At 36.9% G+C, this 15,011-nt stretch overlaps 1 protein-coding gene across 2 annotated transcripts in view; it reads right to left on the bottom strand.

Moving 5' to 3' along the window:
• CRPPA (CDP-L-ribitol pyrophosphorylase A) overlaps window positions 1–15,011 on the bottom strand; it is a 331,394-nt gene that overhangs the window by 86,055 nt on the left and 230,328 nt on the right. For both annotated transcript variants that reach the window (XM_007531969.3, XM_060196149.1), the window contains one exon: window positions 14,334–14,465. In XM_007531969.3, the coding sequence (XP_007532031.1) occupies window positions 14,334–14,465 (132 nt within the window). The remainder of the gene's footprint in view (window positions 1–14,333; window positions 14,466–15,011) is intronic.

Below are 15,011 nucleotides of genomic sequence, written 5' to 3'. Positions count from 1 at the left end.
ATGGAATACTATGCAGCTATCAAGAACAATGAACCCACCTTCACCAACCCATCTTGGACAGAGCTAGAAGGAATTATGTTAAGTGAACTAAGTCAGAAAGATAAAGATGAGTATGGGATGATCCCACTCATCAACAGAAGTTGACTAAGAAGATCTGAAAGGGAAACTAAAAGCAAGACCTGACCAAATTGTAAGTAGGGCACCAAAGTAAAAGCCCTGTGGTGAGGGGTAGACATGCAGCTTCCCGGGCCAGTGGGGGGTGGGAGTGGGTGGGAGGGATGGGTCACAGTCTTTTGGTGGTGGGAATGGTGTTTATGTACACTCCTAGCAAAATGTAGACATATAAATCACTAGTTAATTAATATGAGAGGGGGAAAATCAATTGTATGTCTCAAAGTTTTTCAAAACACAAACTGAATCTTTATAATATATAGGCTGTGTATTTGATATGCGGACTCTCTCAAAAGCCTAGACCAAGTAGATTAGAAGCATCCAATAGCACAGCTATATACAACATACTGGGTACTGTACAGCAAACCATAACAAAAGGACTTTTCAAAGTTAACCCAATTACCAAATAATGTGATGATAACATTAACTATCGATTGTCTTTATGAACCCTAAGACAGCAGGAACCTCACATCTCCACTATAGAGCCCCCACTTCCCCTAGTCCTGGAACCCTTGGATAGGGCCCACTTTCCCATATGCCTCTCCCAATCCATATCAAATAATATTGCATCCGCCAATCACAACCTAACCAACGCAACAATTGCCAACCTCAACATGCTTCACTTCAGACTGTGTCCAGAGACTTCACGTGAGGAATGACAACCTTTTAGCTTCATTACTCGGGTGAGACCTTTCCTTTTATAGTATGCTCTAATTTCATCTCAGGTGGTTCACTTTCTAACAAAGTCCCAAAACCTAGATATACACCAGTTTCTGTGTGAGAGAGCTTATCTTCACACATATCCATAAACTACTGCAAAATATATACCTGAAAGAAGAAGTACACTAGAGTTTGCAGTGAGTACCTCCCTAACACTTCCTCTCCACTATTCCAAGCTTTGGGTCCATGATTGCTCAACAATTTGTTTGGCTTTGTATGTTAACTCTCTTTTAAATCACCAGGTTCCAGACGCCATCAGGATGCTAGCCAGGCTTCCCTGGATTGAAGACCCCACCAATGTGTCCTGGAGCTCAGCTTCCCCAGAGACCCACCCTACTAGGGAAAGAGAGAGGCAGACTGGGAGTATGGACCGACCAGTCAACGCCCATGTTCAGCGGGGAAGCAATTACAGAAGCCAGACCTTCTACCTTCTGCAACCCTCAATGACCCTGGGTCCATGCTCCCAGAGGGATAGAGAATGGGAAAGCTATCAGGGGAGGCGGTGGGATATGGAGATTGGGTGGTGGGAATTGTGTGGAGTTGTACCCCTCGTACCCTATGGTTTTGTTAATTAATCCTTTCTTAAATAAAAAAAATTTAAAAAAAAAGAAAAGAAAAAAGAAAAAGAGGGAAAAAAGAAGAAAAAAAGGGAAAATATGGCTACTGGGAGGGGTGGATTTGTAGTGCTGACACTGAACTCCAGTGACAACCCTAGTAGCAATAAAAATTAAAATAAATATAATAATAATGTATCCACAGTAAACTGGGCAGTAGAATACATGGATGAGTTCATGTTACATTTCACCAGGACCTGGGTACAAGTTCACAATCCCTCCCTGCAAGGGAGGTGGGGGGATGATGACACAACACGTTTTATGAGTCTCTATTCCTTACTGTTTCTCTCCCTTTCTCTCTCCTCAGTTTAACACTACTCTTCCTGTTATTTGGCTTCAGCCTTACAAATGATTAGAAACATGCAACATATACCTAATAACTGACAAATAACAATCTTCACAAATGGCATGTTTGTAAAATATTTTTTCTGTTGTTGGGCACCTGGGTTACTTCCAGGTTTTAGCTATTATGAATTGTACACACCTCTTTTTGGTTGGGTGTTATGGAGTCCTTGGGGTATAAGCCCAGGAGAGGAATTAATGGATCATATGGAAGGTCCATGTCTAGCCTTCTGAGAGTTTTCCAGACTGCTCTCCACAGAGGCTGTACCAATTTACATTCCCACCAGCAATGTAAAACGGTTTCTCTGTCCCCACAACCTCTCCAGCATTTGTTGCTGCTGTCCTTTTTGATGTATGCCACTCTTACAGGAGTGAGGTGGTATCTTAGTGTTGTCTTAATTTGCATTTCTCTAACAATCAGTGACCAAGAGCAGTTTTTCATATGTTTATTAGCCTTTTGGATCTCCTCTGAGATGAATGTTTTGTTCATATATTTTGCCCATTTTTGGATGGGGTCATTTGCTTTTTTGGTGCTAAGTTTGCTGAGCTCTTTATATATTTTGGTGATTAGTTTCTTGTCTGATGTATGACATGTGAATATCTTCTCCCATTCTGTGAGGGGTCTCTTTGTTTGTTTCATAGTTTCTTTGGATGTGCAGAAGCTTTTCAATTTGATGTAGTCCCATTGGTTTGTTTCTGCTTTAGTCTTCCTTGCAATTGGGTTTGATTCATCAAAGATGTCCTTGAGGTGTAGGTGGGCAACTGTTTTACCAAAGTTTTCCTCTAACTATTTGATTGTTTCTGGTCTGGCATCTAGGTCTTTGACCCATTTGGAGTTGATTTTTGTTTCTGATGAGATAAAGTGGTTCAATTTCATTCTTCTGCATGTTACAACCCAGTTTTCCCAGCACCATTTATTGAAGAGAGCCTCCTTTTTCCATTTAATCCTTTGGGCCCCCTTATCAAAGATTAGATGTCCATAGGTGTGGGGATTAATTTCTGGGCTTTCAATTCTGTTCCACTTGTCTGTGTGCCTATTTTTGTTCCAATACCATGCTGTTTTGATGATGATGGCTTTATAATATAGTTAGAGGTCTGGGAGTGTGATGCCTCCATTTCTGTTTCTTTTCCTCAAGATGGTTTTGGCAATTCTAGGTGTTTTCAGGTTCCAGATAAATAACTGTAGTGTTTGTTCTATTCTCTTAAAGAAGCTTGGTGGAACTTTGATGGGTATTGCATTAGATTTGTATATGGCTCTGGGGAGAATATTCATTTTGATGATATTTATTCTTCCAATATATGAGCATGGGATATCTTTCCATTTCTTGGTATCAGTTTCTATTTCCTTGAGTAGCGACTCATAGTTTTCAGCATACAAGTCTTTCACTTCTTTGGTCAACTTTATTCCTAGGTATTGGATTGATTTTGCTGAAACAGTAAATGGAGTGATTTATGGATGTCTTCTTTAGATTTAGTGTCTGCATAAAGAAATGCTACTGATTTTTGTACATTGATTTTGTAGCCTGTTACCTTGCTATATTGCCCAATAACTTCCAGTAGTTTTCTGCTGCATTCTTTAGGTTTTTCTATGTATACTATCATATCATCTGCAAATAGTGAGAGCTTGACTTCTTCCCTTCCAGATGAGTGCCTGAGAAAGCTGTGGTATATATACCAGATGGAATACTATGCAGCTATCAAGAACAATGAACCCACCTTCTCTGACCCATCTTGGACAGAGCTAGAAGGAATTATGTTAAATGAGCTAAGTCAGAAAGATAAAGATGAGTATGGGATGATCCCGCTCATCAACAGAAGTTGAGTAAGAAGATCTAAAAGGGAAACTAAAAGCAGGACCTGATGAAATTGTAAGTAGGGCACCAAAGTAAAAGCCCTGTGGTGAGGGGTAGACATGCAGCTTCCTGGGCCAGTGGGGGGGTGGGAGTGGGTGGGAGGGATGGGTCACAATCTTTTGGTGGTGGTAATGGTGTTTATGTACACTCCTAGCAAAATGTAAATATAAATATAAATCAATAGTTAATTAATTTGAGAGGGGGAAAATCAATTGTATGTCTCAAAGTTTTTCAAAACACAAACTGAATCTTTTTAATATATAGGCTGTGTATTTGATATGCGGTCTCTCTCAAAAGCCTAGACCAAGTAGATCAGAAGCAACCAATAGCACAGCTATATACAAGATACTGGGTACTGTACAACACACTGTAACAAAAGGACTTTTCAAAGTTAACCCAATTAACAAAAATGTGATTATAACGTTAACTATTGATTGTCTCTTTGAACCCTAAGACAGCAGGAACCTCACATCTCCACTATAGAGACCCTACTTCCCCTAGTCCTGGAACCCTTGGATAGGGCCCACTTTCCCGTATGCCTCTCCCAATCCATATCAAATAATATTGCATCTGCTGATCACAAACTAACCAACGCAACGATTGCCACCTCAACATGCTTCACTTCAGACTGTGTTCAGAGACTTCACATGTGGAATGACAACCCTTCAACTTCATTACTCGGGTGAGACCTTTCCTTTCATAGTATACTCTAATTTCATCTCAGGTGTTTCACTTTCTAACAAAGTCCCAAAACCTAGATATACACCAGTTTCTGTGTGAGAGAGCATATCTTCACACGTATCTATAAACTACTGCAAAATATATACCTGAAAGCAGAAGTACACTGGAGTTTGCAGTGAGTACATCCCTAACACTTCCTCTCCACTATTCCAAGCTTTGTGTCCATGATTGCTCAACAATTTGTTTGGCTTCGTATGTCAACTCTCTTTTCAGTCACCAGGTTCCAGATGCCATCAGGATGCTGGCCAGGCTTCCCTGGATTGAAGACCCCACCAATGTGTCCTGGAGCTCAGCTTCCTCAGAGACACACCCTACTAGGGAAAGAGTCCATACTCTGGGAGTATGGACCGACCAGTCAACGCCCATGTTCAGCAGGGAAGCAATTACAGAAGCCAGACCTTCTACCTTCTACCTTCTGCAACCCACAATGACCCTGGGTCCATGCTTACAGAGGGATGGAGAATGGGAAAGCTATCAGGGGAGGGGGTTGTATATGGAGATTGGGTGGTGGGAATTGTGTGGAGTTGTACCCCTCCTACCCTATGGTTTTGTTAATTAATCCTTTGTTAAATAAAAAATAAATATATATTTTTTCTGTGTGTTAAAATTCAGGTTCCAAAAGTTACCAGATTGTAGATATGCTTGTTATTCAACTAATTTATTTCCTGCTAGCATTAGTCTGTACTTGTCATTATGTACTCAGTAAGGGGATGCTGAAACTTAATTAAAATATATTTCCTTACCAGTTGTCAAAAGTGAGCAATGAAGTAAATATCAAACCAGTAAACCTCACTGTTTTGTATACACAAACCTACATGCCAAACATTACTCATATCTCCTGCTTTTCAGTGAGGACTGTTATTATCCCTGTGAGCATAATCAGATGCTAAGTGCATTCTCAAAGATAATAAACACATGTTCTAATTTTCTCAAATTACTATTTTTGAAAGTTTTATTTAGTTGGCACAGAAAATAGAGATTTACATACAATCAAGTCTTACTGTTAAACAGTTCTTGATTTTGGAAATGGTATACTTGATCAAAATGACATGGGCAACAAATAGTTCAAATATTCAAACTTGTCACAACTGACTTAGAATGTCAAATCTTAATTTTTTTCTTCCATTTTCTTCTTATTTTTTTCCCTTATTGGAAGGGGGGGAATTAATGGTTTACAGTTGACAGTAAAGCACAGTAGTTGGTACATGCGTAAAATTTCTCAGTTTTCTACATAATAGTCTTTGTCCCCACCTAGGTCCTCCTCTGCCATCATCTTCCAGGACCTGAACACTGCCCTTCCACCCCAGAGTCCTTTACTTTAGTACAATACACCAACTTTTATTTTCTTATATTTAGTCTCGCTATTTAACTTACTTGATATTTTCAAGTCCCATAACATGCATATGTCTCCTCGGGTCAGATAAACACTACAAGTTTAGACTGCTTTGTACAAATGTTGATGCATCTCACTTGGCCCTCAATGACACTTAGCCCCCAATGATCACCAGATTCTGGTACTTGTGCCCTTGTACAAACACTTCCCCTAAAGTTGAGTAGAACCTAGCAACTTGGGGCTGGGCAGTGGTGCACCCAGTTAAGTGCTCCCATTTCAGTGCAAAAGAACCCTAGTTCAGGCCCTTGGTCCCCACCTGCAGAAGGGAAGCTTCACAAGTAGTGAAACAGGGCTGCAGGTATCTCTTTCTCTATTTCCCCCTTCCTCTCAATTTCTGGCTGTTTCTATCCAATAAATAAATAAAGACAAAAAAAAAAAAAAAAGAACAAGGAGAAATGTATAGTACAAAATGTCTAGATGTCAGGTTTAGAAACACACACACACACACACACACACACACACACACACACAAAAACTAGTATAGTCATAGGGCCTTTGGAATATAACTAAAATAGGACTACTAACTATCTATAAAACAGAGACCCCCAGATCTTCATCTGTACTGAATATTCCAGCCTTTAGGTTCATGATTAGTCAACAATTTATTTGGCTCTCTATGTTAACTCTTCTTTCAGCCACCAGGTTCCAGATGCTACCATGATACCAACCAGACTTCCCTGGGCAGACAATCCCACCAATGTGTCCTAGAACCCTGCTTTCCCAGAGCCCCACCTCACCAGGGAAAGAGAGAGACAGGCTGGAAATGTGGATCGACCTGCCAACGACCATGTTCAGTGGCAAAGCAATTACAGAAGCCAGACCTTCTACCTTCTGCACCCCATAATGTCCCTTGGTCCATACTCCCAGAGGGATAAGAATAGGAAAGCTATCAGAGAAGGGGCTGGGACATGGAGTTCTGGTGGTAGGAATTGTGTGGAATTGTATCCCTCTTATCCTATGGTTTTGTCAGTGTTCCCTTTTTATAATAAAATTTTTTTAAAAAGAAAATATCTATTAAATATTCCATTTCTTTTAGGTATGACTAAGTACACTGGAGTACTGCCACTCTATTTACTGCCAAGTAAGTAATAAAACTCCCTAAAAACACTTTTTTGTTTTGCAAACATACAAAGTTTTGATGAAGAATTATCTTTTATGACTTTCCTATTTTCCCAAAGGATGACTAAGTTTAAACAATGAAAGTCAAAACAATATTGAAAGGAAAAAATATTTAGTCTCGTAAAAAAATTCCACATCAAAAAAAGTCTGATTATTCTGAACAGAGTATTATGGGTTTCTGTAAACAGATTTGGTACTGTATCTTTGCTATGCATACCATATGATTTAGTGCCACGGAAAGTACTGTGTGTTTAGTAAATAATCCCTAGTTTTATTGTAAGCAGTTATTCACAGGAAGTACAGTTTAGTATAACATCCATTAAGATTACTATTTTTAAAAAGCATTCTGATACTTTATGACTATTAGCTCTTCAAGTGATGATGCACACCTGAAGGATAATTCAAACGCCTACAAGATAGAAATCAAATAGATACAGTTGAGAGAAAAAGACTTAAATTCAGGTTTATTTGTTTTTTGACACTAAGATACCCTAATGAAGTTGGACCTGTTCATATATTTCTTAATGTCTCATTAAGAATTTACTTGGGGGAGTCAGGCGGTAGCACAGCAGGTTAAGTGCACGTGGCTCAAAGTGCAAGGACCAGCATAAGGATCCCAGTTTGAGCCCCTGGGTCTCACCTGCAGGGGAGTCGCTTCACAAGCGATGAAGCAGGTCTGCACGTATCTTTCTCTCCCCCTCTCTGTCTTCCCCTCCTCTCTTCATTTCTCTCCATCTTATCCAACAACGACATCATTAACAACAACAATAATAACAACAATAGAAAAACAAGGGCAACAAAAGAGAATAAATTAAAAAATATTAAAAAGTTCATTTAAGAAAAAAAAAAAAGAATTTACTTGATGTGAGGCTCACCCAGTAGAGCACATACATTGCCACACTTGAGCACCCAGGTTCAAGACCCCAGTTTACACCTGCATAAGAGGAACTTCACAATCAGTGAAGCTGTGCTGCAGGTGTCTCTCCACCTTCTCTCTCTTTCTCTGTCTCTCACATTTCATCAAACAAATAAAAATGAGAAAGGAACATCTGCAGCACTCTTCACCACTTGTGAAGCTTTCATTCTGCAGGTGGGGAGTACGGGTATGGACATAAACCCACTGGGGCATAGGATGATAAAGTCCATTCTCCATCCAGTTTATAATACATTTTCAACCTCAAACATCTAATTTGGTGGAATTTTGGCAATATACTCTCAGACTGTAAATCCTTATTGATTGTCCAGAGCTGCTCAAATACAGATTGATAGGCCTATACAAAGAATCAAATTTAGTAGAAAGATGGGAGAATTTACCTGCAATGATTAAGACAACAGCTTGAAGAAAACTCCAAATTCAACAGAACTATATAAAACTCTTAATGAAGAATCTGAAACAATGAAGAATACTAATCTAAATAAGAAGGCCTATGGAAGAAAACTGCAACAAAGTCATAAAAATAAAAAGGGAAATCTGGATCAGGGCAGAGAGTAGCCCCCAAATATGGGAAAATGTATATAAAAACCATTAACTGTAACCTTTATCTGATTTGATCTAGGACCTATATTCAATGTGTAACTTCTGCATTCCTACAAATCTGAGCTCTCATTCTGTAGTCATAGCTAGGAACATTCTAGGCTGCACACATTGCTGGACCCATCTTCCTTGAATAGTAGAGGATTTTAACCCAAACTCACTTCTGAGAATGAGGCAATCCCTACCATTGTTGATTCACATTGAGGGAAAGGTCCAATAATGATCCACAAAGGAGTCCATTATTTTGTTCCTGATGGAGATGGCCAGTGACAGTGGAAAGAGGGATATGTTAGAGGTATTGGCCCAACATGTCTGTGTGGGAATCCCAAGATTCCCTGACTCGAGCCAAAAGAGATGAGGTGGCCTGGTAGTAACCAACAGAGTCAGCATTAGAGTATGCTGGTCTCTTGCCCTTGTCCAGCTTTTGTAGTCCTTACTTTGTCTGACAAGGTTGGCCTTGGAGTGATTGAAGGAAGTGAAATAGGAAACGGATGAGGAAGAGTATCTAGTCCTATTTCCAACTCTTATACCATCTCCCCAGAAAAATACTTTGGTCCACCTGCATGTTAACTATCAGACTCAGGCAAAAATTTGTAAAGTCACAGGCTGCTTAGAATATACATAAAATATATCTACGGGCTTTTTCCAAAATGGAAAACCCAAACCTCATCTGCTATATTCTTGCCTTTAGGTTCCAGACTATAAAACGATTTGTTCTGCTTTATATCTTAATGCCTTTTCAGTCACCAAGTTGCAGATGCTACCATGATGCCATCCTGACTTCCTTGGGCAGATAACCTCACCAGTATGTTCTAGAGCCTTACCTCTCCAGAGCCCTGCCCCACTAGGGGAAGATAGAGGCAGTATGAGAGTATGGATCCACCTGCCAATGCCCATGCTCAGTAGAGAAGCAATTACAGAAGTCAGATCTTCCACCTTCTGTACCCCATAATGATCCTGGGTCCATGCTTCCAGAGGGATAAAGAATAGGAAAGCTTTCAAGGGTGGGTTTAGGATATGGAACTCTGGTGGTGGGAATTGTGTGGAATTTTACTCCTCTTCTATGGTCTTGTCAATCTTTTTTATTTCATAAATAATTTTAATGAAAAAATAACAAAGAGGGAAATTATGGAAGACTTCATAACAGGAATAAATAATAAGTAACTGAATAGAAATATAAAACATACATACACCCCAGAGAAAAATACTTGAAAAAATAATCAAAAGTTGAAGTGGAGAACGGGAAGGTTATGTAGAAGAAATCACCAAGAAAAAAAAAAAAAGCCAAAGAAGAAGTACAAAGATAAAACATCAAGAGAAACAGCATTTTGATCATAGGAGACCATGAAGGAGAAGAGAAAGAGAAGGGGACAGAATTCATACTTGAGGAAATTGTCCCAAATTAAAGATGGAAATAGACTCCTAGACTCAGAAATCTTAGAGTTTCAAAAGAAATGATGTGAAACCTATTTCAACAAAGCACAGAAGTTATAGTTGCAAAGACCAAAGACAAAAGAACTCTGGAGGCTGCTAAAGAAAAAAGAGTCACCTATTAATGGAATCCTAAAAAAATCTATCAGCTAATTTGTCAACACAAACTTTAAACGCTAGAAAGGACAATAGGATATTTAAAGCTTTGAGTGGAAAAGATTTTCGCCCAGGAAAGTTTTACCCAGCTAGGTTATCAATCAGGTTTGAAGGAAAAATGAATAGCTTTTTTAGAGGAACAAGTTTAAGGAATTCATTAGCACTGGCTCAAGCATTTAAAACACAAGTTGTAAGCAAGCAAAGCAAAGAAATCTAGCAAAGTCCAGTGAACACAATCTTTCAGACTCAAAGTGCAGAGCTGAAATTAACAATAGGGCCAGGGGACGAGGGGAGGGTATCCAGTGGACTTTAATGGAGGAATATTGATGCTTTGGTGTTGATGGTGCAGTAACATATTTTAAAGAGTTGAGAAACTACATTTCTAAAACAGTTATCAATAATGTAGAAGAAATCACCAAGAAAAAAGTCAAAAAAGAAGAAAGAAAGAACTAATATAAAACATCAAGAGGAACATTTTCATCACAGAAGACTATGAAAAGGAAGAGAAAGAGAAAGGGACGGAATTCATATTTGAGGAACTTTCCCCAAATGTAAGATGGAAATAGACTTATCAACCAAAGTTACCTCAAAAACAAAAACTATGATTAAAGTTTTAAAAAAGTACATATGAAGGTGAATTGAAAATACAAAGAAGGTGAATGACAAAATAACAACTAGACACATTTTTTCAATGACTGAATTAGTAAATTATCATAACAGAACACTGGATAATATAATAGAACTATTTATACACACTAAAGAAGTGATCAATCCTTAGCTTTTCAAATAATTTTTAAGTTTACAAAATACAGATATCTAACTTACAAATTATATAAAGTAAGAATCAACAGCTAATTAGTCACAAACTATATTCTGAACAAAAAGAAAAAATAATGAATGATTGAAAGAATAGAATAAATAGGTATGAATTCACCGAAGAAAGTTCTATGTATGTATTTAATATAGTACTATATACAAACAAATTAGTGACTGATTAAAGCAGCATATAATAAAAGAGGATACATAATTTTATTATTTTACAAGCAACATATGGGTCAACACTGAAGTGCAGTCAAGATAAACAAGACCATACACACTATCAGAAGTATTATATATTTAACAATGTTCTCTTTAGATCAGAACAAATGTACTTATGACAAATGCATTAAATCTGGAAAACTTTCACTAATCAGAGGATATATATATAATATCTATGCATAAAAACAGGATAGTGACTATCAAAAAATGAATACATTTAGGGAAATTGAATAGGTGAATGTCATAAATGAGTTGTACCAAAAAGCACCATGAAAAGTAAAAAAATACTCTTTTATCACTAAGTTGTGAATAGAAGCTCTACCTTATATATATATTACACATCTTCAGGGCTTAATATTGAAGTAGCACACCATATTAAAGATTTTCGCTTAACTAAATGGAAAAGGGAGCTCTGAAGTATAAAAACAAAATAGTCAAATGTTGCAATTTATTTACTTGGGCATATTTATGTGATTAGTTTCCCAAAGTTTCTTCTATGAAACAGTATATCTATGAGTGTTCATGGTTAAAGGGTTACAGAAACAATTGGAAAAATCTCCCCATTCTCCCAATTTGATAATTCTCATTAGCTTAGTATTTTTGAGACACTTTCCATTAAAGTAGTCAAACTTTTTAAATTTTTGCTTCCCCATTTTAAAAAAGTTTTTGTGCTTTTTTTTAATGGCAGATCTAACAAGTCTCCAGCTGTCTATCAATAAATGTTTATATATATATTTATTTATTTATTTTCCCTTTTGTTGCCCTTGTTTTTTTTATTGTTGTTGTTATTGATGTCGTCGTTGTTAGATAGGACAGAGAGAAATGGAGAGAGGAGGGGATGACAGAGGGGGAGAGAAAGATAAACACCTGTAGACCTGCTTCACCGCCTATAAAACGACTCCCCTGCAGGTGGGGAGCCAAGGGCTTGAATGGGATCCTTGAGCTTTGTACCACATGCACTTAACCCGCTGCGCTACCATCCGATTCCCTCAATAAATGTTTTTTAAGGTAATATTCCACAACGGACAAAGTTTATTTTCATCTGTGTCTTTGTGACCAGCAGTAGGTTATATATTTCAGACATTCTCGTGTATTTAAAACTATTTTATTTATTTTTAAGAAGAGACAACCAAGTCCTAAATACGCTACTTTGCTTTCTGAAACCCATGAGACTCATTCACATTCTGAAGGCCTAGAAGGATCATCTCCTCATATTGGTAGCATAGTAGAAAGCTGACTTTGCAATTTCACTTGGGTATAAAGGGTCAAATATCAAACTACAAGGGTACCTTCATTCCAATAAAGTCAAAAGCTTCAAAAGCTTGCTTAAGTACAGAATCACAGAGCCACTCATTCTACTCTATTCCATAAATGTAGACTGTGCTGGATGTGGGAAAATAACTGCTAAGTATAAGCTATACAAAGATTACCAGTTTAGTAAATAAAAACATGTTCAGTTATACTTTATTTTCTGAAAAACGACAAATAATTTTATTGTAAGTTCCATGTAATAGTCGACACTTAGATGAAAAAACCATTGTATTCTAGTTCAAATTTAACTGGACATTCTATATTTCATTTGACTATTACATTCTGCATTGGAATATCAGCCACAGTAAATATTCTTTTTGCTTTATCTAAATGATGGGACAATGAGAGTTCCAGGCATTATATGTTTTTCCTCAGTGAACTCTATTTTAGACCCACACAGTGTAGCATTAGTTGTGTGAATTATGTGATTTCTCTTTACGGCACAATCCAAGCAATGGATTTATTCCTTATACTACAATATTAGAGAGTATAGCCAAAGACAATCAAGTGAAAAGAAAATATCATGTATAAAAATACCAAAAAAATAAAAACCAGCTATTTTACTTGCCTGACTCTTAGTATTGAGTTGTTGGGAAAGTTATGGTGAATTTTTGTATAGAAAAACACAGAAAAATACATCATAACTTATGTCAGACAACCCAATACATTTAAGAAATTTTGAATCATTTTATAAATTTGATAAACATTTATTTTTATGAAATATATTCATAGTTTGTATTCAGTGTGGGCAAATTCATTTCCAATAACAGATTCTTTAATTTCATGTAGGTAGCATTTCTCTACAGAAGTACTGCTAACTTATTCTTTCAATTTACTACTTTTCCACAGTTAATGACAATGAGTCTTTCTTTAAATACTATGTCATATAATAATCTGAGTACCACACATAATATTCAGCTGATTAAATGTTAGGAAGAAAATAAACTTGATCAAAAACATTGATTAAATAATTTTAAATAATTTTTTAATTTTTTATTGTTGTAGTTGATGTTGTTGTTGGATAGGACAGAGAGAAATGGAGAGAGGGGAAGACAGAAAGATAGATACCTGCAGACCTATTTCACCGCCTGTGAAGTGACTCTCCTGCAGGTGGGGAGCCAGGACCTCAAATGGGATCCTTGTGCTGGTCCTTGCACTTTGCTCCATGTGTGCTTAACCCATTGTGCTACCGCCTGACTCCCCAAATAAATTATTTTTGATAGGGGTAGATAGCATAATGGTTATGCAAAAAGACTTACATGCCTGATGTTCTAAAATCCCAGGTTCAATCCCCACACCACGATAAGCCAGAGTTGATCAGAGCTCTGGTAAAATAATAATACTAATGATGATGATAATAAATATATGATTAATTAATTTCAGATTCTATCAGTGGTGAATAACTGTGACTCCAGGATTATCAATACAAGTCTAGTAAAAAATAAAATAAAATAAAAAAATACAAGTACAGGAAATTTAAATTTCCAAACTGGAACATACTTAGAATTATTTATTTTACATATGAATTTTGAAAGTTATTTGTTTATGTTTTGAAGCAGTACTACTCAGCTGTAGCAAATGGCATGGTTGGATGGTACCTAGGAACACAGGCATGTAAGTTTGTCCTCTATTTTTGAGCTGTTCCGTGAGACAGTAAAATTCAAATACAACTGCCTATTCGGTGCTTTCCTCTGCTAAACGTGGCAAGCTGATGTGAAGAATTTACATGAAATATTTGCCAATTTTCATCTTTTTTCCCCTAGAGTCAAAATCTTTGACTTACTGTAGAAATGTGAGTAGACAAGTAGTCTTGTAGTCAAAACTTTTCTTACCATAATTTCTACCTTTAACAAAATCAAGTCCCCACAGTTAAAACTGTAATCTGAAGATTTTTAACATATATATCTTACCTGCGGATAACATATGAGAAGGCCATATAGTAAAATATTTCTTTTTTTCGCTTCCTTTGCACATTCCCTAATCTTCATTAAATTTTCCATTTTTTCACCAAAAGGTACTGATTCACTAGCATGAAAATGAACCTGTAAAATAATATGAAGGATATCACTTAGAATGCAATTTTAATCATAAAACAAACATTTTAATCACTTTTCTTTGAAGTTTTAAACAATACATTTATAATATTGCAATTATATTTATCACTCCATACTGCTTCCAATTAAGCATTTCAAGTCATACATATTTAATAAGGTTGAGGAATCCACCTTTATAAATACAGATGTGGCTAATATTCATTGAGAACACATTTGTGTTAAAAATATAAAATGTGTTCAAGGAAGTGATACTTAAAACCACAGTATTAGAGCACAAGGCTTAAAGGTGTGAGGTCCCAAGTTTAATCTCTAGACAGAGTATGCCAGAGCTAAGCAGTATTGTGATCTCCATCACACATTCTTTCCTCTTTCTTAAACATATTCATAAAAATGCATAAGGAAAAGGAAGTGTTATGCAAAAATACTTTCATATCTGACACTCCAAAGACCCAGATTAAATCACCAACATTATCATACACCAAAAATTAACAGTGCTCTAGTTTTAAAAAAGGGGGAGAGATAAAGTAAGATATT

The sequence above is a fragment of the Erinaceus europaeus genome, chromosome 8 (genome assembly GCF_950295315.1).
Source record: "Erinaceus europaeus chromosome 8, mEriEur2.1, whole genome shotgun sequence".
Taxonomy (NCBI): Eukaryota; Metazoa; Chordata; class Mammalia; order Eulipotyphla; family Erinaceidae; genus Erinaceus; species Erinaceus europaeus.
This window is presented reverse-complemented; position numbering and strand designations above follow the sequence as displayed.